We start from the raw sequence: 25955 nt of genomic DNA on the forward strand, positions 1-25955 counted from the left end.
TGAAAATTGGAATGTGAGTCAATCACAAAAAGAAACTTCACCAAGGAAATGGGATTAAATAACTATTACAACATGAAAATGCCATGAAGCTCCATTGTCCGATTGATTAAACATCGATTGGTGAATAGAACGAAGCCCGCAAGGTTGCGATTCAAAACAAAAATAGGTCGGAAATTTGAACCGGTGATAAACTTCACATGTACTTCAACAAGTCAACTCCGAGTAACTGCTTGATTTTTGTATAAATTTGCAACCTTAGAAGTGCAAGACACGGCCACCTTAATCCAATACAAGACTGCCGTTTCTGAATCGCCCTAGCCCCGATGGCAAATCAGCTGAGGGAGTCTTATTAGAACTGGGCAAAGACATGAGCAGCAAATCGTTCGGGTGAAGTGTGGGGGAATCACAGGGGAACTTCACCAGGTGGGCGGCAAAACAATTTTAGGGGGAAAAAAATCAGCTAATGATTTCACGTAATGGTTTGGATGTCTTGAAATTGGCAGTACGCCCTATGCTCCACATGTCTACACTTATCTAGAATAACATCAGTTATTTACAAATTGTTGGACACGCTGCTTTCTACTGGAGGGGAGGGGAGGGGGGGGAGGCGGGGTAGGAGAGAGGATTTCGATCCATATCATTCTCAAATGCTGACCGTGGTTGGACTTGCACGTAGATTTAACTTCTCCATCGCCTCGCTAAGAGCTCCTTTTATAGCCCGGTCACGTCCCTTTAAGGGGGCTTGTGGAGCATGCGCTGTGCTGGAGTTGGGAAGCCCCGGGAGCTGTCCAAGTGCTGAAATGTACCAGCGGCGTGAGGGCTTTCATTCCGGCATTGTCTGCACCACTCACCACTGAATAGAGCTTCCCCACCCCTCTCACCCTCTCCAGCACCCAGCATCATGCTGCTGCTGCTGCTGCTGCACGGTAGGAAAGCCGACGCTCACCCGTTTACCGTCACATGAAGTTTGATTCCTCCCGTTCCCTGACGTCGTGTTTACGGAGGTGCTTTGGGAAAATTTGCCATTCTGACGCTCTTGACTCCCCGCAGCAGCAGCTCGATCTCCAAGTCTTCTACTAAACAATGATACTGAGGACTGATGCCCCTGTATTATTCCTTCCCCGCCTGCATCAAGCCAGTTCTACTTTCTGCCAGTTGGATCTGAGTTTCTTGCACGATTAACCGATTCTTTATCTTCTTTTGGAGGAGGAGGAGGAGGAGGGGGGGTGGGGGGGGGGTGGGGAGGGACTTTATTTCCAGAACATTGCCCGCGATACCAGACAGACAGAGAGATAAGAGTTTGGCGGAATGAATCGACCAGTTGTGAAAATCCTGACAACGTTCTTTGCGTGCATCTTAGAAACAAGCAACTTCAGGTATGGCTTGGCATTTGTTGGGGGGAACGGTGTATTGCTGGTTTTTTTTTGCAGGTTATTAGCATAACCAGGTCGGCGGCTGGAACAATGGGGAATTGCACAGCACGTATTACTACCAATGTATCTTGGTCTTTCTGAGCGATGCTTTGTAGTAGGCAATGCAACGCCAGCCTATGGGAGAGGCTGTTGTGACGGATCGAACCCTGATATTGTAAACACACTAGTAGCTGAAGCCATCAGCGTGAGGACACCAACGTAAAGCTCTAATTTTGCTTCCTTTTTTTTTAAAGCGGAGGGCTAAAACTATCCCTTTTAATCACCAACACACGGAGCTTATGGAGGTGGCGGCGGAAGTTGCTGAAATTCTGTCTGATTTTCGTGAATGTGAAGCTATGTGAAGCATTAGTGTTTACAGATAATCAGGATTTTTTTTCCAGATAATTGCATTTTTTCTTGACGTTTGGTGTTGAGGTTGGTTTAACCTGTTAGCAGGACAGGGCATGTGTAAATTATAAATGGTTCCTCAACGAAACTATCACAGGCCTTAACAATGAGTGAAGACTGCTCGTATTAAGTTTTTATTTGTGTATTTTTTGGGGTGGGGGAGCGGATAGGGAGGATGGATAGTTGAGATCTACTAGTGGGCGACTTTTTATGCATTCCTTTTGCATCCAAGAGCTCTGGAAACATGGCTTTCAGCGAAATGAAACGCGTTGAGATTGTGATCTGTTTGATATATATCGTTCCCTGAAGCCAGACATTAGTCATTGAAAAAAAAAATGTGTGTAATTACCAAGAGAATCAGGACGGTTTCCGATTGGTGACATTTGTGCAGGGCACATTGACCCTCTTTCTAAATGTTGAGAGCGCCCCAAATATTTCCCAGTCTGACTGACTGACTTGTCGATTCTGTACAATCCAGCGCTCAGTCTTTGTACTTGAAGCTAATGAAGAGCGCAGATCCTCCTAACGCTGGGTTGTATTTTCTTCAGGTTAGCTCTCTCCAAGGAACATGACTCTAGGTCTTCAGCCAAACCGGTCTCGCAGGCCATGTCCCCCTCAGATTTTCTGGACAAATTGATGGGAAGGACATCAGGATACGATGCCAGAATCAGACCAAATTTTAAAGGTAAAGGAGCGATAGGCCATTATCGATGCAGGAGGAGTCTGGCCATTTTCTATGTAGATCGGTTCTGGGAACTGAAGTGCACTCTGAATTTAGTGAGGAATTGTACACGTGTTTAAAGCGCGTTTAACATAACCGCTGTCTGGCAGACTTTGGTAAACCCATATCGCCAACTTCGGCTGAAGTGCAGCAACTTCAGTGAGATTTACACACACAGGCTGCAGGACGAGCCCGATTGGACCCCTGATGTGTTCAGGATATAAAAAGTATCTATTAGAGGGCACTGCCCGGTTTCCAAGCATGTTCTAGTATTTCCGTTTGCTCCACACTTCCGTCACTAGAGTGCCCAGAATCAGGAGCATTGAAGTGAACGCCAAGAAGTCATGTGCCATTCCTGTGCACTTCAGTTGAGGAAGTATCCCTTTTGAGGCCCGTTTTCCCTTTAATAATGCACCCAGCTCACATTTTTTTTCTCTCTCCCGAGTTATATAATCCGTGGTAAAGCCGAAATAGATTTATGTGAAGGCATCGTCCTTTTTTTAAAAAAATTCTCAATACTAAAAGCAAACATTAAATGTGAGGGCAGCATTTTGCACGGGGAATACGGTGATCGCTTGATTTGCAGACGATAGGTTTAGAATGTAGACAGTGTGGTGTACATATGAACGCTTACAGATACTGTTCCACCTGATGAACACTGATGTGCTCTTGGAATATTAATACACCGCCAACTGTGGTCAATGAGTACTGGAACTCGGTTCTTTGGGTCTGCCCAGTCAGTGTCGTGCTACCCCTGCAATCGATATACATTCAGACTACTGAAAGCCAAAGAGTTTATTACCTCCGGGAACACATTGAGGAAATTAAGTCTGGATACCGAGAATTCAATAATGAATTATTGGTGTGAAAGCGTTCTTGTACAATTAATTCTCCTGTTGACCTTCCCCCATTCCATACATACCCACAATAGGCAAAAAAAAAAGCACAGAAGCCAAATTATTTGATACTGATGATGCTGTTGCACAGCCCCTTAAGACGGATGCTGCTTTACACTGTCATTTATGCACATGTGATTTTGATTATGTCAGATACATTTGCATGGGTCCCTGGTATGTTTTGTGATAACCTGACGTTGTTCATTCTCAGATACCAGAAACAATGGTGATGGTGGGAAAGGGGAGGGGGCCGCAGCAATGCGTGATGCCCGTGTGTTTGTGGGATAGAGCGTGTGGAGAAGGTAACACTCGGCATGTGGCATCAATATTTTATATTTCAGTATCTTTTGCAGAGGAGTAGGGCTCGAGATTACGAATAACTTCTTAATCAATAACGACTATAGAGATTTATGGCACTTCCCATTGAAGGCAGAAGCTGAAAGGTAGACATAATCCCTGGTTGCTGATGCAGTCCACACTTAAGTCCACATGTGTATATTTGTTTATGTATATGGGCCAAACATTCGCATGAGGCTCACATTCTATCATTTCACTATATTTTTCTCTTTCAAGATCTGTGCTACTTCTTAATTTTATATATCTGATTTATATTGTGATTTGTGGGGTGTTGTTTGCCTTATTCTTTTTTCAGTATCTTAAAGGAAACTAATACTGCCCCAACATCCATCTGTGGAAAGAGGGCAACCTCTGTGTGAAAGGGAAGGGGTGTGTATATGTGTGTGTGTGGGGTGGGGTGGATGTGGTGGGGCACAGGATTTTGATTTAAACTTAGAAGCATCTGCAATTTGCCTTGTATTCAGGGCAATTTCCTCCCTTAAATTGATGCACACAATCTCCTTTGATGATTAATTGATATTTCTACAATGGTAGCAAAGTTAGTGGTAGATCTCTGGAACTGTACAGACTGAGCCCAGTAAGTCAGTCATTCACTATTAATTCATGAACAGGGAGAAAGAAATGAGAAGTTTGCTCATCTTCAGAATCTAATCATACATGAAGAGTGGCCCCAATATATCCTGAATATCACTTAATAATTACAGTGGTGTGCGAGGGTTCAGAACTATTCAAAATCTGACATGGTCAACCTATTCCATTATCATTTGTAGAATGTGGTCTGTATCTAATCTCTTTAAAATACAACACTTTCTGGTCACCAAACCTTGTGAATAGTTCTGATAATTTTTATCGTAGAAACAGAATATAATTAATACCAAGAACACCTAAAGACTACTAACCAATGAAAGTCTTTATTAATTCTCCCTAACTCTTGACCAAAGGTTGCTACAAATGTACCAGCACTTACTATGTTTGAGGTATCTGCATATATGAGGCCTAAATAAATGCAAGATAGTGCAAGATAAATGATGAAATCTCTTCACAGATATATTGGTAATCCATTATAAAGGTCAATGTGTAGCTTTAGTAGAACGAACACAGCAGTCCTTTGTCAGTTTGTTGAGGAAATCACTTTAATTGTAATTATGTTGTGATGCATTTCCAATTTATTGTCTCTTCTGAGTACTATGCTGTTGTACTATTTTATTTGAAGATCTATTAAGAAACATTTGTTTTTCCCATGCTTATTTTTCCAGCTTTGTTTTGTATTTAGTATGAGAGATTTATCTTTTTTTTAATAAAAAGCACATGATTCCATTTTCCAAAGTGCCAGGAAAATTGAAATTCAGGAAGATAATAAAGCTAGTCTATAAAGTACCAGAAAAGGATTAATAGCCACAATAGCAGACATTCCTTGCAGAGGCAATGTCTCGTCTTCACATTGAGGATACCCTCCTGTGTTGTGTGGAACTACCACTATGCTAAATGGGATAGATTTTGAACAGGTCTAGCAAATCAAAGCTGGGCATCCATGAGGCACTTTGGGTCATCAGCAGCAGCAGAATTGTGTTCAACCACAATCTGTAACCTCATGGCCCGGCATATCCCCCACTCTACAATTACCACCAAGCCAGGGGATCAACCCTGGTTCAATGAAGTGTGCAGGAGGGCATGCCAGGAGCAGCAGCAGGCAAACCTAAAAATGAGCAGTCAACCTGGTGAAGCAAAAACACAGGACTACTTGCATGCCAAACAGCATAAGCAGCAAGTGATAGAGTTAATCGATTCCACAACCAATGGATCAGATCTAAGCTCTGCAGTCCTGCCACAACCAATCGTAAGCGTTGGTGGACAATTGAACAACTCGATGGAGGAGCAGGCTCCACAAATATCCCCATCTGAAATGATGGGGGTGCCCAGCACAGCAGTACAAAAGATTTAGCTGAAGCATTTGCAACAATCTTTAGCCAGAAGTGTGTATGATCCATCTCAGCCTCCTCCTGCAGTCCCCAGAATCACAGCTGCTAGTGTTCAGACAATTCAATTCACTCCATGTGATATCCAGAAATGACTGAAGGCACTGGATAGTGCTAAGGCCAAGGGTCCTGACAATATTCCAGCAATAGTACTAAAGACTTGTGCTCCAGAACTTGCCGCGCCCCTAGCCAATTTGTTCCAGTACAGCTACAACATTGGCATCTACCCAAGAATGTGGAAAATTGACCAGGTATGTCCCGTCCGCAAAAAGCAGGACGAATCCAACCCGGCCAATTACCGAGCCATCAATCTCCTCACCATCATCAGTAAAGCGATGGAAGGGGTCATCAACAGTGCTATCAAGTGACACTTGCTTATCAATAGCCTGCTCAGTTTTGGTTCAGCCAGGATCACTCAGCTCCTGACCACATTACAGCCTTGGTTCAAACATGGACAAAAGAGCTGAACTCCAGAGTTGAGGTGAGAGTGACTGCCCTTGACATCAAGGCAACATTCAACCAAGTGTAGCATCAAGGAGCCCTAGCATTTTGACTGGAGTCAATGGGAATCAGCGGGTAAGCTCTCTGCTGGTTGGAGTCATACATAGCACAAAGGAAGATGGTTGTGGCTGTTGGAGGTCAATCATCTCAGTTTCAGGACATCACTGCAGAAGTTCCTCAGAGTTGTGTCCTTGGCCCAACCATCTTCAGCTGCTTCCTTTCATGATAAGGTCAGAAGTGAGGATGTTTGCTGATAATTGCACAATGTTCAGCACCATTTGTGACTCAGATACTGAAGCAGTCCATGTTCAAATGAAGCAAGACCTGGACAATATTGATGCTTGGGCTGGCAAGTGGCAGGTAACATTCGTGTCATACAAGTGCCAGGCAATGACCATCTCCAACAAGAGAGAATCTAACCATTGCCCCTTGACATTCAATGGTGTTACTATTGTTGAATCCCCCACTATCAACATCCTGGGTGTCACAATTGACCAGAAACTGAACTGGACCAGCCATATAAATACTGTTGTTACAAGAGGATTTCAGAGACTAGGAATCCTGCAGTGAGTAACTCACCTCCTGACACCACCAAAAAGCCTGTCCACTATCTACAAGGCCCAAGTCTGGAGTGTGATGGAATACTCTCCACTTGCATGCATGAGTGCAGCTCCAACAACACTCAAGTAGCTTGACACCATCCAAGACAAAGCAGCCTGCTTGATTGGCACCCCATCCACAAACATTCACTCCCTCCACCACCAACGAACACTGGCAGCAGTGGGTACCATCTACAAGATGCAGTTCAGGAACTCACCAAGGCTTCTTAGACAGCACCTTCCAAACCTACGACCACTGCCATCTAGATGGACAAGGGCAACAGATACATGGGAACATGGAAGTTCCCCTCCAAGCCACATACCATCCTGACCTGCAAATATATCGCCGTTCCTTCACTGTCGCTGGGTCAAAATCCAGGATCTCCTTCTCTAACAGCACTGTGGATGTACCTATACCACATGGACTGCAGCGGTTCAAGAAAGCAGCTCACCACCACCTTCTCAAGGGCAACTAGAGATAGACAATAAATGCTGGCCCAGCCAGTGACGTCCAGATCCCATCAATGAATAAAAAAAATGAAATTTGCTTTGCTTGTCAAATTGAATTAGGTTCTTGGGAAAGCTCCCTGATCTGTCCATTATCCCAGTGGTGACTCCTTGAGCACGTAGATAAATTGCTAAATGATTTTGCATTCAGATTAAGTCGGCACACAGATTTCAGAGGTAGGGGGTTTCGGAGACATGAAAATTAAATCCCTCTAACAAGAAGGGCTGTAAATGTGAAGCATTCCATTTGTTTACTCCAAAGTGTCTGTCCTCAATGAATACTTTTGTCGGTCTTCACAATGGAAAAGGACGACGCAGATATAGACATCAGGGTGGAGGACTGTGAAATATTAGAGGAAATTAACATAGAGAGAGAGGAGGTACTAGTGGGTTTAGTGGCCTTAAAAGTGGATAAATCTGCAGGCACGGATGAGATGTATCCCAGGCTGTTGAGGGAGGCAAGGGGAGAGATATCAGGGGCCCTAGCAGTAATTTTCAAATCCTCTCTGGCCACAGGTGAGGTGCCAGAGGACTGGAGGACAGCTAACATTGTCCCATTATTGAAAAAGGGAGGAAGGGATAGACCAGGAAATTACAGGCCAGTCAGTCTAACCTTGGTGGTGAAGAAGTTACTAGAAAGAATTCTGAGGGACAGAATATATCTTCACTTGGAGAGAAACGGATTAATAGGGATAGTCAGCATAGATTTGTTAAGGGAAAGTCATGTTTGACAAATTTGATTGAATTTTTTGAGGAGGTAACCAGGAATGTTGATGAGAGTAATGCATTTGATGTGGTCTACATTTGATAAGGTTCCTCATGACAGACTGGTCAAGAAATTAAGAGCCCATGGGATCCAAGGCAAAGTGGCACATTGGATCCAAAATTGGCTGAGAGGCAGGAAGCAGAGGGTGATGGTAGAGGAATGTTTCTGTGACTGGAAGTCTGTTTCCAGTGGGGTTCCGCAGGGCTCGGTGCTGGGGCCCTTGCTGTTTGTGGTGTACTTAAATGATTTGAGCTTAAATGTAGGGGGTATGATCAAGAAGTTCGCGGATGACACAAAAATTGGTAGTGTGGTAAATAGTGAGGATAGCCGTAAACAACAGGAGGATATCAATAGACTGATCAGGTGGGCAGAGCAGTGGCAAATGGAATTGAACCTGGAAAAGTGTGATGTAATGCATTTGGGGAGGGCTAACAAAGCAAGGGATTACACTCTGAATAGTAGGACCCTGGAAAGTGCTGAAGATCAGGGGGACCTTAGAGTGCATATCCATAGATCCCTGAAGGTAGCAGGGCAGGTAGATAAGGTGGTTAAGAAGGCATATGGAATACTTGCCTTAATTAGCCTAGGCATAGAATACAAGAGCAGGAGGTTATGCTGGAACTGTGTAAAACGTTGGTTAGGCCACAATTGGAGTATTGTCTACAGTTCTGGTCACCACATTATAGGAACGATGTAATTGCACTGGAGGGGGTGCAGAGGAGATTTACCAGGATGCTGCCTGGGCTGGAGGGTCTGAGCTATGAGGGAAGATTGGATAGGCTGGGTTGTTTTCCTTGGAGCAGCGAAGGTTGAGAGGGGACCTGATAGAGGTGTATAAGATTATGAGGGGCATAGATAGGGTGGATAGGAAGGTACTTTTTCCATTAGTAGGGGGTTCAATAACCAGGGGGCATAGATTTAAGGTAAGAGGTAGAAGGCTAAGAGGGGAGCTGAGGAGAATGTTTTTCACCCAGATGGTGGTGGGAGTCTGGAACTCACTGTCTGAAAGGATGGTTGAGTCAGGAACTCTCGTAACATTTAAGGAGTATTTAGATATTCACTTGCGTTGCCATAGCCTCCAGGGCTATGGGCCAAAGGATGGAAAATGGGATTATTGTAGTCAGATCTTTATGGACCAGTGCAGACATGATGGGCCGAATGGCCTCCTTCTGTGCTGTAGATGTCTATGAGTCTATGAGTTAGAAGGCAAGGAGAGATCTGCTGTTTAAGAATAATAATTGCAGTCTCTTCAACATCTGCAACAGAATGCTTATACTTGTGTGATTCACATTAGAGGGGAACATTTTCAGAAAGGTTCTTCTGGAAATGGTTGTTGACATTTCCGGTGATTGTTTTGCAAATGTATTTCATGTATTTCCAAATATGAAATGGTTGATGTAATAGTTTTCCTTTTTTTTATGTTTAGCTATTTAACTATATAAGTAACATTGTATTGGGACCAGAAAGAAAGTTGTTAGAATATAGACTTACAAAGGTATTTGATAAAGTGACACACAATAGGCTTGTGAGCAAAGTTAGAGCCCATGGAATAAAAGGGATAGCAGCAGTATGGATACAAAATTGGCAGAATGACAGGAAACAGAGGGTAGCGATGGCTAGCTGTTTTTCAGACTAGAGGGAGTTTTACATTAGGCCGTTACTCTTTTTGATATATATTAATGACCTTGACTTTGGTGTACAGGCACAATTTCAAAATTTGCGGATGACACAAACCTTGGAAATATTTTGAACTGTGAGGAGGATAGCGTCAAACTTTAAAAGGACATCGAGAGACAGATTGGTGGAATCCACAAATGAGCGGCAGATGAAATTTAATGCAGAGAAGTGTGAAGTGATTCATTTTTGTAGAAGATGAATGGGGAAAAGCAATATAAAGTAAAGGGGACAATTCTAAAGGCCGTGTAGGAGCAGAGGGGCCTGGGTGTATATGTACACAAATCACTGAAGTTGGCAGGACAGTTTGAGACCACGATTAAAAAGCATGCAGGATTCTGGGCTTTATTAAAAAAAGGGACATAGGGTGCAAAAGCAAGATAACTCTATATAAAACACAGGTTTGGCATCAACTGGAGTTTTGCATCCAGTTCTGGGCACCACACTTTAGGAAAGATGTGAAGGCATTAGAGAGAGCACAGAAAAGATTCAAAACAATGGTTCCAATGATGAGCAACTTCAATTATGTAGATAGATTGGATGAGCTAGGCTAGTGGAGAGAGGTTGAGAAGAGATTTGATAGGTGTATTCAAAATCATGATGGGTCTGGACAGAGTAGATAGGGATAAATGTTTCTTTTGGTTGAAGGTTCAAGAACAGGAGGACACTGATTTAAAGTGACAGGCATCTGGAACACAATGCCTGAGAATGAGGTGGAGCCAGATTTAATCATGGCTTTCAGAAGAGAATTGGATAATTATCTGAAGTGGAAAATATTGCAGGGCTATGGGGAAAAGGTGGGGCAGTGACACTAGGTGAACTTTGCTTGCAGAGAGTCAGCACTGACATGATGGGTTGAATGGCCTCCTTCTGTGCTGTAACCATCCTATGACTCTATGAGAACACAACCAAAAATGATCACTGTTAATGAGTGAAGCAGTAAAATAATGGCATCAGTCTTATGGTTGAAGGTTGGGGTGGGCAGAAGGGGCTGACTTCATGTGGCAATGCTTCCTCCTTCTTGATTTATAATTAAATTTTTATTTACAGTGCAAATATTCATAAGAGTACTTGATGGTAATGCAAGAATGATGGTGGTCTATATGCTATTCCCTTGGAACCTATTCTCTCTAGATATCCATACAATATATCAAAGAGGAACTATAGCTTTCAAAATATTCTGCAGCCAGCCTATGATCCATTCTAATATGACAGTTTTAGGATATCATGCATTCTAGGTATTGCAATAGATTATGCAGTATTGTGAATGTCCAATAATATTGCCTATGAAGTCACCGTAAAAAAAGTTTAGGGCAAGGGACAGTGGTTTTATAGCAGATGCATGACTATAAATTACACCAGTGTAATTTATTAATTTATTTGGTTAAAATTAAAACTTCAGAAGACAACTTTAGAGGCAAACTCTATTGCGAGTTTATTAGAGATGACCAAACTGTAGCAAATAGGATAGGTAGAGGAATAAGCAAAAATAATATTAATGATGAGATTCATTTTCAGATATAAAAGAGTAAAAGTGATTGAAGGGACAAAGGAGGAGAAGGATTTTTCAATCTGATGGGGATTGCTTTCTTAATCTGTTGTTTTTAGCTGGAATGAGACAGTTCTGGATCTAGTTACAGGAAATGAAGTTAGACCATTGGGTAATTTGACAGTAGGGGAACAGCTAGGAAATATCGATCATAATATAATTAGTTTCAACTATAAATTGAAAAAGAGAGGCACCTGACTAGAACAAAGCAAATTGCAGTGAGGTAAGGATGTAACTAGCCAAGAGAAACAGAAAATAAAAGCAAAAAAGACAATGGGCAAACAACAGGGAAGTTTCAATCAAGAGATCATTGTGGTAAACAGTCCAAAGAGAGTGGCCTTGGGAGTCTTGAAAATTGACTCTGGATGCTAGACCCTACAAAGTATCATGGCATCAGGTCAAACATAGGTCAGGAATCTTTCTTTCATTCAAAGGCCAGCATTTATTACTCATCCTTAATTGACCTTGAGAAGGTAGTGATGAGCACCTCCTTGAACAGCTGCAAACATACCAGTTGGTACAACTGAATGGCTTGCTAAGCAATTTCAGTGTTTCATTGGAGAGGTTTCCAGAGCCACATATAGTCCAGAACGGGTAAAGACAGCAGCTTTTCTTCCCTTAAAGACATTAGTGAATCAGATGAGTTTTTATGTCAATCCACTGGTTTCATAGTCACTATTACTGATACTAGCTTTTTATTCCAGAATGATTTAATTAACTGAGTTCAAATTCCCATCTGATGTGGTGGGATTTGAACTCATGTCCCCAGGTCATTAATCAAGACCTTAACCAGCATGCTGCAGTATCCTGCTGATTACAATCTGCCATCCTCCCTCAACTGATGAATAAGTCCTCCTCCATGTTGAGTGCCATTTGAAAGAAACACTGAGGATAGCAAGCGCACAGAATGTCCTGTTCAAAGAGGCAGCTCATTGCCACATGCCAGTCTTCAGTAAATTTGAATCATGGCATGTGATGTTGTTAGGATCTGGCTAAGGACCATTAACATTTAAAAATATATTTGAATACCTCCTTTTAACCAATAGAACTACGCCACAAGATATCAGAAAATAAAACATTTTTGTGTACAAAAGAATTGAACAAAGCAAGTGTGATTAAGTTAATACAATAGCTTATAACTACATGTTATGCACTCAGGTTTACTTCTTACTTCTGCCAAGAATTCTCTTAAAACACATCATTCTTAAAGTTACTTACTTCTGTAGAGACCACCCATAAGTATGCCAGACCACTCTGGAAAATTCTCTTCAGCTCCAGCTATTCTCGGGGTAAAACTTTCATTCACCATCTCTTGACTGTGAATGCCCCAGCCCCTTGTTGTGGTTACTTTCTATTCTTCCCAGCTAATTTAGCTGATTATTTTCTTTTGCAATAAGACACTTTGAAGCCCACTGTAGATTCTCCCACCAATCTTCCAGCTTCTGTTCCCTCCACAAGATTCAAACTGAAATTAAGCCTCACCCTCACTCCACATGGAAGTGATGAAGTTAGTGTATTACGGTGCTTACAGTATCTAACTGTCATTCACATTGGCTAACTTCTCTCAGTGAGCTGCAAACTGCATCAGGTCCAAACTGCAATTAACTCTCTCAACAAACATCTAAATAAATTGAAACCAGAGAATGTCCCTAAGCTCCACCAATCTCCATAATGACGTAGCCTGCTCTGGGCTGCCCTCAAACTGACCTTTAGATTAATTATCCATCATTTACAATTTCTTTGATCTGATGGAGTAAATGGGTTTTACAACCTTTCAGGGTTTATTGAATGATTTTAAAATAATTTAGCTCTGCCTCCCAAAACAAAGAATCTCTTAGGACTGCCATTGTTCTTGCAAGCATTGCAGACATCATGTCTCCAGCTCTTTAGCTAAGTAAGCCCACCTGCCTTTTTATGATCTTACCTTTCTAGCTGTTAACCTCTAAAGTCAACATGGCCCCAACCTTGAAGTGTGATAGACTTCAAGTTTGCTTTTATTGCAATGATTCCATTTTCTACAGTTAAACTTTAATGCCTAAAACTAAAATTATGTTTCTAAAACATATGGACCAGGTATTCATAACAATATCAAGAAACAACTAACTGCACTGAATACAACATAAGTTTTGTGCCCTGACAACATCCCAGCGGTAGTGTCAAAGACTTGTGCTCCATAAATAGCCGTGTCTCTAGCTAAGCATTTCCAGTACATTTACAACACTGGCATCTACTCAACAAAGTGGAAAATTGTCTAGGTATGTCCTGTCCACAAAAAAGCAGAGCAAATCCAACTTTGCCTATTACCATCCCAAGAGCATTCTCTCAATCATTTGCAAAATGATGGAAAGTGTCATCAACAATGATATTAAGCAGTACTTACTCACTAATGAGTTATTTGCAGTCAGAAAGAACATGTATACATATTGCACCTGTTTCAGCTAAACAAAATAAATGATAGCCATTTGCTGGTTAATTTCTCAGGGCAATGCCTTGACCAATCAGGATCAAGCTGCCTGGTTTAAGTTTCAAACAATGCTTGGCAGTTAACTGTCAGTCACCATTAACTGGTACATTCTCCATGGCAGCACCTCGATCAATCAGAGTCCACTTTCCAACCAATCAGCACACTCTTCTTGTACAGTATAAAGTTGTCGCTTCCCCTGACATTGGTGTTCTTGCAATTGTCCTGATGAGTGCAAGATGAAAAGCTTTGACAAAATGTCTTTTTCAGCAATACTCAAGTTCTGTACTACCAAATGACCACTAATAAGTTACTCACCAATGCTCAGTATGGATTCCAGCAGGACTACCTGACTCCAGGCTTCATTACAGCCTTGGCCTAATCATAGTAAAAAAGAGCTAAATTCCAGAGGGGAGGTGAAAGTGTCTGCTCGAGAAATCAAGCCAGCACTCAATCGAATCAAGGAGCCCTTGAAAATTGAAATCAATAGAAATCATGAAAAATGCTTCGCTAGTTGAAGCCATGCCTAACACAATGGAATATAATTGTGGTTATTAGAAGCTGATCACCTCGGCCCCAGAACATCACTGCAGGAGTTCCTCAGGGTTTAAGCCTAACCATCTTCAGCTGCTTTATTGCCTTTCCTCCATCATAAGGTCAGAAGTGGGGATGTTCAGTGCTGATTGCATAGGGTTCTGTTCCATTTGCAACTCTTCAGTTAATGAAGCAGTCAGTACCTGTGTGCGGCAAGACCAGCTTGGGCTGATAAGTGATAGGGTAACTCTTGTGCCACACAGGTACTATGCAATAACCATCTCTAACAGAAGGGAGTTTAACAAATTCTCTTTGACATTCAATGGCATTATCATCACCAAATCCCCCACCATCAACATTTTGGTGGGGGTAACCACTCACTCACTTTTCCAGGGCCACTTCATCCAACTCAGTGTCAAGGGGAGTCAGAGCCGATCCTGACAGGCAATGGGCACTAGGCAGGGTACACCCAGGATGGGACACCAGTTCACGATAGGGCACATACTGGGGAACAATTTACCGTAGCCTATCCAGCTAACCAGCACATCCTTGGACAGTGGGGGGAAACCAGAGCACCCGCCGGAAACCCACGCAGACACGGGGAGAACGTGCAAACTGCACACAGACAGATACCCGATGTCGGGATCAAACCACAGCCCCTGGAGCTGTGAGGGAGCAGCGCTAACCACTGGGCCACTGTGCTGTGGGGGTATAACCATTGACCTGAAATTTAACTTGACCAGCCACATTAATACTGCAGCTACCAAAGCAGATCAGAGGCTGGGTGAACTGTAACAAGTGACTCATTATCAAACAGCACTGTGGGTGTACCTTCACCACACAGACTGCAGCAACAGAAGTAAGCGACTCAGCACTATGTTTTCAAGGGCAATTAGGATGGGTAATAAATGCGGATTTTTGTCAGTGTAGCCCAAATCCCATGGATGAATTTAAAAAAAGATCTTTGGTGACTTGCATTCTAGAAATGCAGTGAGGCATTAGAAGGAAATGGCTGAGGCTCTGACAAGTTTTTCTATCATTAATGCTAAAGCAAATTGCGACAGAAGTTGGAAATCTGGGATAAAAACAGAAAATGCTGGAAATACTCAGCATGTCAGGCAGGATATGCAGAGAGAGAAACTAAATTAATGTTTGAGCTTGATGACCTTTCATCAGAATTGGAAAGAGTTAGGGATAAACAGGTTTTAAGCAAGTACAGAGGCAGGGTAAGGGGAGAGAGGACAAAGGAGAACAAGGGATGGTCTCTGATCGTGTAGAAGGCAGGAAATAAAAATGAAAAAAGGGATAATGGTGCATCAGGGAGTGGTAATGGATTTTGCCTTGCACTATTAATCTTTTTTTAAATTAAATCTTTCCTGTATTACAGGAGGCAAGGGAGGAGATCGCAGGGGCCCTGACCCAAATTTTTAATTCCTCTCTGGCCACGGGGGAGGTGCCAGAGGACTGGAGAACAGATAATGTGGTTCCGCTATTTAAGAAAGGTTGTAGAGATAAGCCAGGGAACTACAGACCAGTGAGTCTCACGTCAGTGGTAGGGAAACTATTGGAGAAAATTCTGAAGGAGAGAATCTATCTCCACTTGGAGAGGCAAGGTTTGATCAGGGATAGTCAGCATGGCTTTGTCAGAGGGAGGTCATGCCTAACAAATCTGATTGAATTTTTTGAGGAGGTGACCAGGTGTGTAGATGAGAGTAGTGCAGTTGGTGTAGTTTATGTGGATTTCAGCAAAGCCTGTGACAAGGTCCCACATGGGATACTTATAAAGAAGGCAAATGCACATGGGATACAGGGTAATTTGATAAGGTGGATTCAAAATTGGCTTAGTTGTAGGAGACAGAGGGTGATGACAGAAGGATGCTTTAATGACTGGAAGCCAGTGCCCAGTGGCGTACCACAGGAATCTGTGCTGGGTCCCCTATTATTTGTCATTTATATAAACAACATAGATGACTATGCGGGGGGTAGGATTAGTAAGTTTGCAGATGACACAAAGATTGGCCAGGTGGTTAACAGTGAGGTTAAGTGTCTTGGGCTACAGGAAGATATAGGTGGGATGGTCAAATGGGCAGATAAGTGGCAGATGGAATTTAACCCTAAAAAGTGTGAGGTGATACTCTTTGGAAGGAGTAATTTGACAAGGAAGTATTCAATGAACGGTATGGCACTAGGAAGTCCTGAGGAACAAAGGGACCTTGGTGTGTGTGTCCATAGATCTCTGAAGGCGGAGGGGCATGTTTGTGGGTGGTGAAAAAGGCATATGGGACACTCGCCTTTATCAATCGAGGCATAGATTACAAAAGTAGGGAGGTCATGTTGGAGTTGTATATAACCTTGGTGAGGCTATAGCTGGAGTACTGTGTGCAGTTCTGGTCATCAAATTATAGGAAGGATGTGATTGCACTGGAGGGGGTCAGAGGAGATTCACCAGGATGTTGCCTGGGATGAAACATTTAAGTTATGAAGAGAGGTTGGATAGACTTGGGTTGTTTTCGTTGGAGCAGAGAAGACTGAGGGGCGACCTGATCGAGGTGTACAAGATTATGAGGAGCACGGACAGGGTGGATAGGGAGCAGCTGTTCCCCTTAGTTGAAGGGTCAGTCACAAGGGGACATAAGTTTAAGGTGAGGGGCAGGAGGTTTAGGGGGGATGTGAGGAAAATCTTTTTTACCTAGAGGGTGGTGACGGTCTGGAATGCACTGCCTGGGAGGGTGGTGGAGGCGGATTGCCTCACATCCTTTAAAAAGTACCTGGATGAGCACTTGGCACATCATAACATTCAAGGCTATGGGCCTTGGTAAATGGGATTAGGTAGGTAGGTCAGGTGTTTCTCACGTGTCGGTGCATACTCGATGGGCCGAAGGGCCTCTTCTGCACTCTGTGATTCTGTGATTTTGTGATTACACACTATCACAGAGCTTCCTTTTTGTTCCTCCCATCCCCAGCCCTTTCCAACTTCCTTCAGTTCTGATGAAAGGTTGTCGACCTGCAATGTTAGCTCTGGTTGGGATTTTCCATTCCCACCGCTATCGTGGGTGAGATGGAAAATTCAGAGAGGCAGCCGAACGTCCATTGACTTTGGGCAGGAATTTCCGGTCTCACCGCGGGTGGTACCAAAAAATCACGGTCTCTGTTTCTTTCTCCACAGATGGTACTTGATCTGCTGAGTGTTTCCAGCATTTTCTGTTTCTTTTTCAGTCTTTCAAACAGCTTCGGACACGAAAGCCATGCCAAACAACTAGAGGGCCACCAGTGTAACATCCCCACACAAGCAGCAAGAAATAAACTGGGTAACTACATACCATAGCCAGCTTAACATTAATGGTGAATCATCATTGGGAATCCAAAATACAAGGTTAAAATTAGCACTTCCTAAAAAGACGGGTAAGTTAAGGGCAGCGAAGAATGATTTGCAAAAGGATTTAAGGGGAAACTGAATAATCACATGAGAGAGAAAGGAATAATCCATTATGCTCTTTGGGTTATACGAAGAGGTGGCGAAGGAAATCCCTGTGGCGCATAAACTCTGGCATGGATCAGTCAAATGCCCTGTTCCTGTGCTGTGCATCCTGGGCAATTCTATGTAAATTATACCTGACAAATTCAACAGAGCATTTTGAAGAAAGAACAGCAATGCATTGACAAAGAAAGTGCAGTGTTTATGGACTTTCAAAAGCCATTTATAAAGTGCCGCAAATGAAACTTGTTGATAAAATGATTGTATCAAAGATATTATGGAAAAATGGATAGGAAGTTGGCTAAAGATAGAAAATGGAGAATAATTATTTATGCCTATTTCCAGACTGGAGGGTTGTAAGAGTCCTCCAGGGATGTTTTTGCTCTTATTTTAGATGATCTGGACTTAAGTTTAGGAACACAGAGTCACAGAATCTTAATGGCACAGAAGGAGGCCATTCGGCCCATCATGTCTGCACCAGCTCTCCAAAGCGATATCAATATCAGAATTTGAAAACATTGCAAAAATAAGGAGCATAGTTACATTAAAGAGGGCTGTAAACAATATCAGGAGGAGGTGTGCTCATAGATAAAGCAGGTAGATGGATGGAATCTAAAGCCAAGAAATGTGAGATGATGCATCATGTGAGGAAGACTAAGTAAATATTCTCTAAATAAGTAAAACTTTAAAAGAAGAGTACAGGGACATAATGCTTCAGATGCATGAATCTTTAAGAGTGGAAAGAAAAGCTGATAAAAATTTAAAAACCATACATGAGATCCTTGGCTTTTTAAGTGGGGCCATAGAATACAAATGTGAAGAGGTGTTGTTCAACCTGAACAAATTGTTAGTTAACTCATTTTGGAGTTCCTAGTGTATTAAGAAATGACATACCCAACCCATGATTTTTCGTCTATTAAAAATAGAGGATAGAAAATTACAAGCTAGGGGTGCACAGTTTTCAAGTGTGGCTTCCTAGCAAGTGCTGGGAAAACCAAAATAGAAAGTCTCCTCTCCTCTGTCCAGTTTTGACCAACCTGCTTAAGGAGGAATGGCAGGGCTGTACAGAAGCTGTAGAAGAGATTTACAAGGGCGATTCCAGAGGTGAGAGGTTTTTGTTCTGAGGAGTTACTAGAGAAAATTAAGCCTCCATTTTAATTCTGGATGTAAATCAGGTGGACGTGGGTTGAGGCAAGGGGAAAATTGTCATGACTTCAGGAGCACTAGACCCAGGATATTTTAACTCTTGTTCTTCATCTATCTATCACTGATCATCTTCCTGCTATAAAACTAGCAGGAGAGGCAGCTGACTAATGGGCGGGAGTGGAAATTCAGTCTACAGGATATTGTCAACAATCGAAAGATTGATCCCCAACACTCAACTGAGCCATTTGGGGGGAGTTCTGTAAGGGTTTTGCAATTGGGAGGATGGGAAACCAGGGGCAGGGGAGGTCTAACCTTTATCTTGTGGGATGTAGAGGAGACTTCTGCCCCTGCTGGCTCCATCAGGAAAGTCCAAAAAAATTTTAAAAAGCCTTAGTTGGTGGGCCTTTTCTGACCCCTAATCATCTTGTCATTGGTTGGATCTGACAAGAAAGCCAGAACCACTTTCCTGCTCAGGCCCATAGTTAAAATAGCAGTTGGGTATGAAAGCTGTCATCAGAGTTTGATTTGTATCTTTGAGGTTGGACAATACAGCTGTTCCTAATGTATGCTCAAAACACTGGTTAAATCATGACCTGCGGAACAAGACATTGGCAAGATTGGCAAGATCTGATAAAGTGTTCAAAAAGTTGTAATCATTTTTGATAAGGCAAATATGGACAAAAATAGCCACTATCAACACCTGGGGTTAGTATTGACCAGAAACTGAACTGGACCAGCCATATAAATACTGTGGCTGCAAGAGCAGCTCAGAGGCTGGGAATTGTGCGACAAGTAGCTCACCTCATGACTCCCCAAAGCCTGTCCACCATCTACAAGGCACAAGTCAGGAGTGTGATGGAATATTATCCACTTACCTGGATGAGTGTAGCTCCAACAACACTCAAGAAGCTTGACACCATCCTGGACAAAGCAGCCTACTTGATTGGCACCCCTTCCACAAACATCCACTCCCTCCGGCACTGATACACAGTGGCAGCGGTGTGTGTACCAAGTACAAGATGCACTGCAGCAACTCGCCAAAGCTCTTTCAACAGCTCCTTCCAAACCCGTGACCTCTGCCAACTCTAAGGACAGGGCAGCAGATAGATGGGAACACCAGCACCTAGAATCTCCCCACCAAGTCACACACCATCCTGACTTGGAAATATATCACTGTTCCTTCACTGTCACTGGGTCAAAATCCTGGAACTCCCTCCCTAACAGCACTGTGGGTGTACCTACACCACATGGACTGCAGCGGTTCAAGAAGGCAGCTCACCACCACCTTCTCAAGGGCATTTAGGGATAGTCAATAAATGCTGGCCTAGCCAGCGACACCCACATCCAGTAAATGAATAAAAAAAATATTGCTGAGTTGGTAGCTGGAGGAGAAGCCACACACCATCTTGACTTGGAACTAAACTGCTGTTCCTTTGTTATCGCTGGGTCAAAGTCCAGGAATTTCCTTCCTAACAGCACTGTGGGTGTACCTACATGGGCTGCTGGGGTCCAAGATGGAGGCTCATCACCATCTTCTCAAGGGAAACTAAGATAAGGGCAATAAATGCCTGTGAGGTCTACATTCCATGAAAGAATAAAAAAAAGATAAATTTAACTTGGTCACCAAAAGAATGCAAAGAGGTTAAAAGAAATGCTTTACCCAGGTGATTGTTACTGCATTAATGCCCTACAAGAAACAGTAATAGAAACAAAACCTATAATAGTTTTTAAGGGGCAAAGTATGGAAATATTTGGAAAAAAAAAAGAATTTAAAATGGTGGAATGGGCTCGACGGGCCGTATGGTTTTCACTTGCTCCTGTTTCTTATGGTGAAAATGCAGAGAAATAGGGCTACATGGATAGCTCATTCAAAGAGCCTAGACTGACGGGCATGACCAGCCCAGTGTGTTGTAAACCCCTGTACGATTAATTTTTGTCTTTCCTGCCTTGGCAGAATGATCTGGGCATTGCGTAGAGAAAACAATCAGAGGGGAATATTAGAAAGTCGTAACAAAGTCAGCCTTATGGTCAAACACTTGAAAATGAACATCTATCCCCGTGATTCTAATTCACTTCATTTTTGTCTCGCTAGTGTGTGGATTCGGCTAGCTCGACTGTGTTATTATTTCTCTCAACCTCACCGCTCCCTCTGACACATCATGTTGCTTGTCTGACCTCCAATATTGGATAAGACAAATGAAAAGTGAATGATTCAAATATTTTTGTTGGTTTCGCTTGTTATTACAAACAAATCAGTAAAAGGGAGGTGACAATACCATTTACTCCTCACTGTGTTTTTCAGTTCAAAGGTCACAAGATCATTTGAGATGAGAAACACCATCCAGCCCATCTTAATTCATCTATCTAGAGAGATCTTAATGTTTCCTCCATTGTGGCGTCCAATTGTTTCTCAGGTGATTCCAATGGCAGAATTTTCCTGTTGGCGTGTGGGGGCGGGCCCCGCATGTGCAGGTATAAAATGACGTGCGGTGACGTCTGGCGAGCGTCCCGACTTCACCGCGCGCCATCGCAATATCTCGTTGGGCGTACGCGCGATGATGTCCGATGTATGCCTGCCATTAATTAACGGGCCACTTAAGGCCCTTGACTCACCAATCGACGCCAAATTTTCGGCGCCCATGCAATTTTCAGGTTGGCGCATGGGTGCAACAGGCAGGCAAGTAGGAGACATTTGTAAGAACCTCATCCACAGCGGGATAAGAGGGCTCAGTGGGGTCACGAGTGTCTCTGTCAAATATTGATGTTTCAAAGTTATTGAAACTTGCCTGTGTGATCTGCAATACTTCAAAACACATTCCAGCTGCTTGGACTGGACTCACAACCTTCGGGTCAGCACTCTGCAGTGAGGAATCTTTGCTGGGCCTGCAGGTTTAAGGAAGTTTTCCCTTAGCCTGAGAATGGGAGCTGAACTCTGCACTGGAGGAAGGGAGGGCTAGAAGGGGGAGGAGGCCAGGAGTGCACATTCAGCCTCCAGGGGAGCCACCTTTGGGAGGATAGGCGCAGGCACAAGGGGCACAGGGCCAACAGGTTGTCCAAGGCGGAAGGGGCTGCAGAACACGCCACTATCCTGCTGCCAGGGTTTACAGGCGGCGAAGCAGCTACCTCAAAATGACTGAGGTGCAGTGCCGAAGAAGGCTCCGGCTCTCAAGGGAGACAGTCAGCTATATCTGTCAGATGATTGGCCCTGAGATCTCCCCTAACTGTGTGGGTGGGACACCCCATGCCAGTGGCTCTGAAGGTCACAGTTGCCCTCAACTTCTATGCCTCTGGCTCCTTCCAGGGCTCGGTGGGTGATCTTTGTGATGTCTCCCAATCAGCTGTACACACTTGTGTCAAGCAGGTTACAGACGCTCTGTTCAGATGTGCATTGACCTTCATCTACTTCTGTTGGGACCAGGCCAGTCAGACACAGCAAGCCAGAGGCTTCGCGGCCATTGCTGGCTTCCCCCGTGTCCAGGGTGCTATAGACTGTACACATGTGGCCATCAAGGCACCAGCAGGTGAGCCCGGTGCCTTCGTCAACAGGAAGGGCTTCCACTCCATGAACGTGCAGATAGTGTGTGATCACAGGATGCTGATTCTACAAGTCTTTGCAAGGTATCCAGGCAGCTCCCATGAAGCCTACATCCTCAGACACTCCCAGGTGCAGGGGCTCTTCAGTGCTCCAGCCCGGCTGGATGGATGGCTGCTGGGTGACAAGGGCTATCCCCTCAGAAGGTGGTTCATAACACCTCTCCGCCATCCAAGGACAGAAGCTGAGCAGCGGTACAATAGGAGCCACGGCACCACAAGGGATGTGGTGGAGAGAACCATCGGTCTTCTCAAGATGTGCTTCCGATGCCTGGACCGCTCAGGGGGCGCACTCCAGTATCCCCCAGATTGTGTCTCTGTGATAGTGGTTGCATGCTGCGCTCTGCACAATCTCGCGCTGAAAGGGGGGACACTGTGGACGATGAAGATGTAGACGCAGTGGCTGCGGCTACACACGATGAGTCCAGCAGTGAGTCCGAGGATGAGCACGCACAGGGAAATGCTGAGGGGGTAGACGCTGACCCGGGACTAATACAGCGAGGCAGGGACACCCGGGAGGCTTTAATCCAATGAACCTTCAGCTAGCACACTACAGATGGACCTCCAGGACAAGCCTGGGCTGTGGGCTCCATACCCGATACCTGAGTGCAAAATCTGCCAGGTTAGGAATAGGAACTAACGGCCTTGTTAATAAAGCTGAATGTCCAACAAAGCACTCATTACATTTTTGGAGACCACCCACATGCAGAAGAAAAGAGGCACCCTCAGCCATGGTGACATGTCTGAATTTAATATGTCACACAAACAAACTTATGCAAAAAAACCGACAATAGTGTTACAAATCAGAACCAATCCTAAGGACCTCATCTCGGGCCAACACAAAGGCACCAGTGAAAAACCCATGATGTGCCTAAGGTGCCTTATATTTACGTTGTCGGGTGCTACGTCTTGGTGCTGCCCCCTCGCTGGGAGTGGTATCTGAGACAGCTGCTGACTCTGCTGTCCTGTTGGCCTCGATGACCTTGGCGGGCGTCCTCTGGCCCGTGGAGCCTGTGCTGGCCCCGCCTGGGAGGGAGCTGCCAGTTCCACAGCTGGCACCTCCCAGTTGTCGCAGCGTCACCAGATGCAACGGTCGCAGGCAGAGGGGTGGAGGAGCTGCCACCCTCATCCAGATCGTGCCCTGAGAGGTGCCCGCAGAGACGACAGGCAGCTGCTGCGCCGACATGAGGTCGCTTCGGACCTCCCTGCTCACCGTGGATGGATGGGGACTGAGCTGGGATACTTGGTGCCCAGACCATCTCCCACATTGGCACTGACCAGCTGAGGTCAATGCCGATGTGAGGGCTTGCTGGTCCGAGCGTATCCCCAGGAAGCCCTGATTGGTCTCCTGGAGGAGCCTCTCCACAAGAGTCACCGCTCTCTCCATGGAGGACGCATGACACTCGGACATGTGGCTCATTGCTTCAGCGATCATCTGCGTAGACTCCTCCATCACGGAGACCAAGCCAAGCACAGCCTCGTGTATCTCCCCCAGATGCTCCCACACACCCGGCCACATTTCCTGCTTTTGCTGTGTCGCGGACGTCACCAGAGGCTAATCATCAGGCACCGACTGAGCATGTGCCTGGTCCCCTGCAGTCTTCCGACTGCTGGCGCCATGGGCACTCTCTGTCTCTGCCAGCTCCTCCAGTGACTGTGAAGTGCCCTCACTGCTGTGCCCCGGGACACTAGCCGATGTTCTAATTCCCACTGAGGTGCCAGTATCTGCGCTGGTGCCTGCCTGGCAGAGATGGTGTGACGCTGGTGAGACTTCAGGGCCCTCAGGTGTGAGGGGGGGTCTCTGCTGCTCCTCCTCCCGGCCCTGCTCCGCCGATGCTGAAAGGAAGAACAAGGACATTGGATCAGTTAACGTGGAGACAATGTCAATGTGCATCCCTGTCCCCCGGATCATTATGTGCTCATCCTTCCATAAGCAATGGTCAAGCCATGTTGCAAACTTCAATCACTGAACATTCAGCACTGCCATTGCTGCTGGGAGAACAATGGTGACCTCACTGCTGGGCATAAGTACCTGCCCATGGCACCCCAGCCTCACTGACACCAGTGGACCTGGGCACATGGCGCCTCCCCAAATCCAGGACCTCCTACTCAAACCGGCTGAGGATGGTTAACTGGGCCTGGTCACCGCCAGTCCTCACCCGCTCTGCTGCATTATGAGCATTCTTCCAGAGCGCAACAAGTCATTTAAACGCTTGCGACACTGGATCCATGTGCATCGTGGGAGCTCACCACCTCTGCCACCTCCTCCCAGGCACGCTTCACCATATGGGGGGGGCCTCCTCCTCCCATCCTGGGGAACCAGCACCTCCCACCGCGCTGCCACCTCCTCAAGGAGGGCAGCAAGGCAGTCATCGGAAAAATGAGGGGCCTACCCTCCGGCCTGGCCTGCCCCGATGGCCTACTCTCCAGACTTGCATCAACTTCATTGCCCCTCAGCAGAGCCCTTCACCCAGCCATTGCAAGGAGCCTTTCCAAGGCTGCCAGGCCTTCCTTTATACAGGCCGCTGGGTCACCATTGGACCTGACGGGCTGAGCCTGCCCGCCACCGTCCACCCACTCCCGCTGTGCACGGGAGTTGTGAAGTACGCTGGGTGGGCCTTAATTGACCCGCCCGCGTAAAATGGTGGCGCGGACCCGAGTGTGAGCGGCGATCAGGTCCACGTCCACTCTGCATCCCCCACCCCCGCTGCCAACCAGTAAATTCAGCCCCAGGTGCTTTGCCTCTGATTCTTTCTGCAGGTTTTTCCACTCAATGATCAACTCCAACCCCCATATCCTCGCCCAAGTCCTTGAATGTATTGATGAAAGCAAAATACTGCCGATGCTGGAAATCTGAACAAAAAACCCAGAAAATGCTGGAAAAGCTCAGCGGGTCTGGCAGCATCTGTGAAAGGAGAGATTGAGTTAATGTTTCAAGTCTGTATGACTCTTCTTCAGATGTACTGTTGCCTCCCAAATTAAGTTGGTTTTTCCTTCAACTACATGGGGCAGAATTTTGCCCTTGGCGGGCGGGCGGGCTCAATGGGGACAGGCGGGGGCAATCGGGAAGCTGACCAAAGCCCGCGATTGGGACCGGACCACAATTTCACGCCCGCGGGCCAACTAAGGCCCACCCAGCATGAAACGCGAGAGGCAGCACTGCCTGTGCGGGCTGGGGGAGGAGGGAGAGTAGGCCTAGTGAGAACTTCCCACATGCTCGCGAGTCAGCGCCTCATAATCTCCCTGAGGCACAGAGCAGGCCCAGGGAGATGAAGTGTTGTTAAAAAAAGAAAATAAAGAAAATAAAAATGTAATAAAGCGAGTCCCCTCATGTCACTCTGTCACATGAGCAGGGGCATGTTATTAATTCAATTTTAAAACT

At 45.0% G+C, this 25955-nt stretch overlaps 1 protein-coding gene and 1 long non-coding RNA gene across 2 annotated transcripts in view; one reads left to right on the plus strand and one right to left on the minus strand.

Moving 5' to 3' along the window:
- LOC144691340 (uncharacterized) overlaps nucleotides 1–25955 on the minus strand; it is a 378016-nt gene that overhangs the window by 272796 nt on the left and 79265 nt on the right. The gene's annotated exons all lie outside the window — the stretch shown is intronic.
- Nucleotides 1245–25955, plus strand: part of glra2 (glycine receptor, alpha 2) — a 224434-nt gene continuing 199723 nt past the window's right edge. The window contains exons 1-2 of the mRNA XM_078559347.1: nucleotides 1245–1376; nucleotides 2369–2505. Of these exons, the coding sequence (XP_078415473.1) occupies nucleotides 1309–1376; nucleotides 2369–2505 (205 nt within the window). The 5' untranslated portion in view covers nucleotides 1245–1308. The remainder of the gene's footprint in view (nucleotides 1377–2368; nucleotides 2506–25955) is intronic.

This window comes from Cetorhinus maximus, chromosome 16 (genome assembly GCF_964194155.1).
Source record: "Cetorhinus maximus chromosome 16, sCetMax3.hap1.1, whole genome shotgun sequence".
Classification (NCBI taxonomy): Eukaryota; Metazoa; Chordata; class Chondrichthyes; order Lamniformes; family Cetorhinidae; genus Cetorhinus; species Cetorhinus maximus.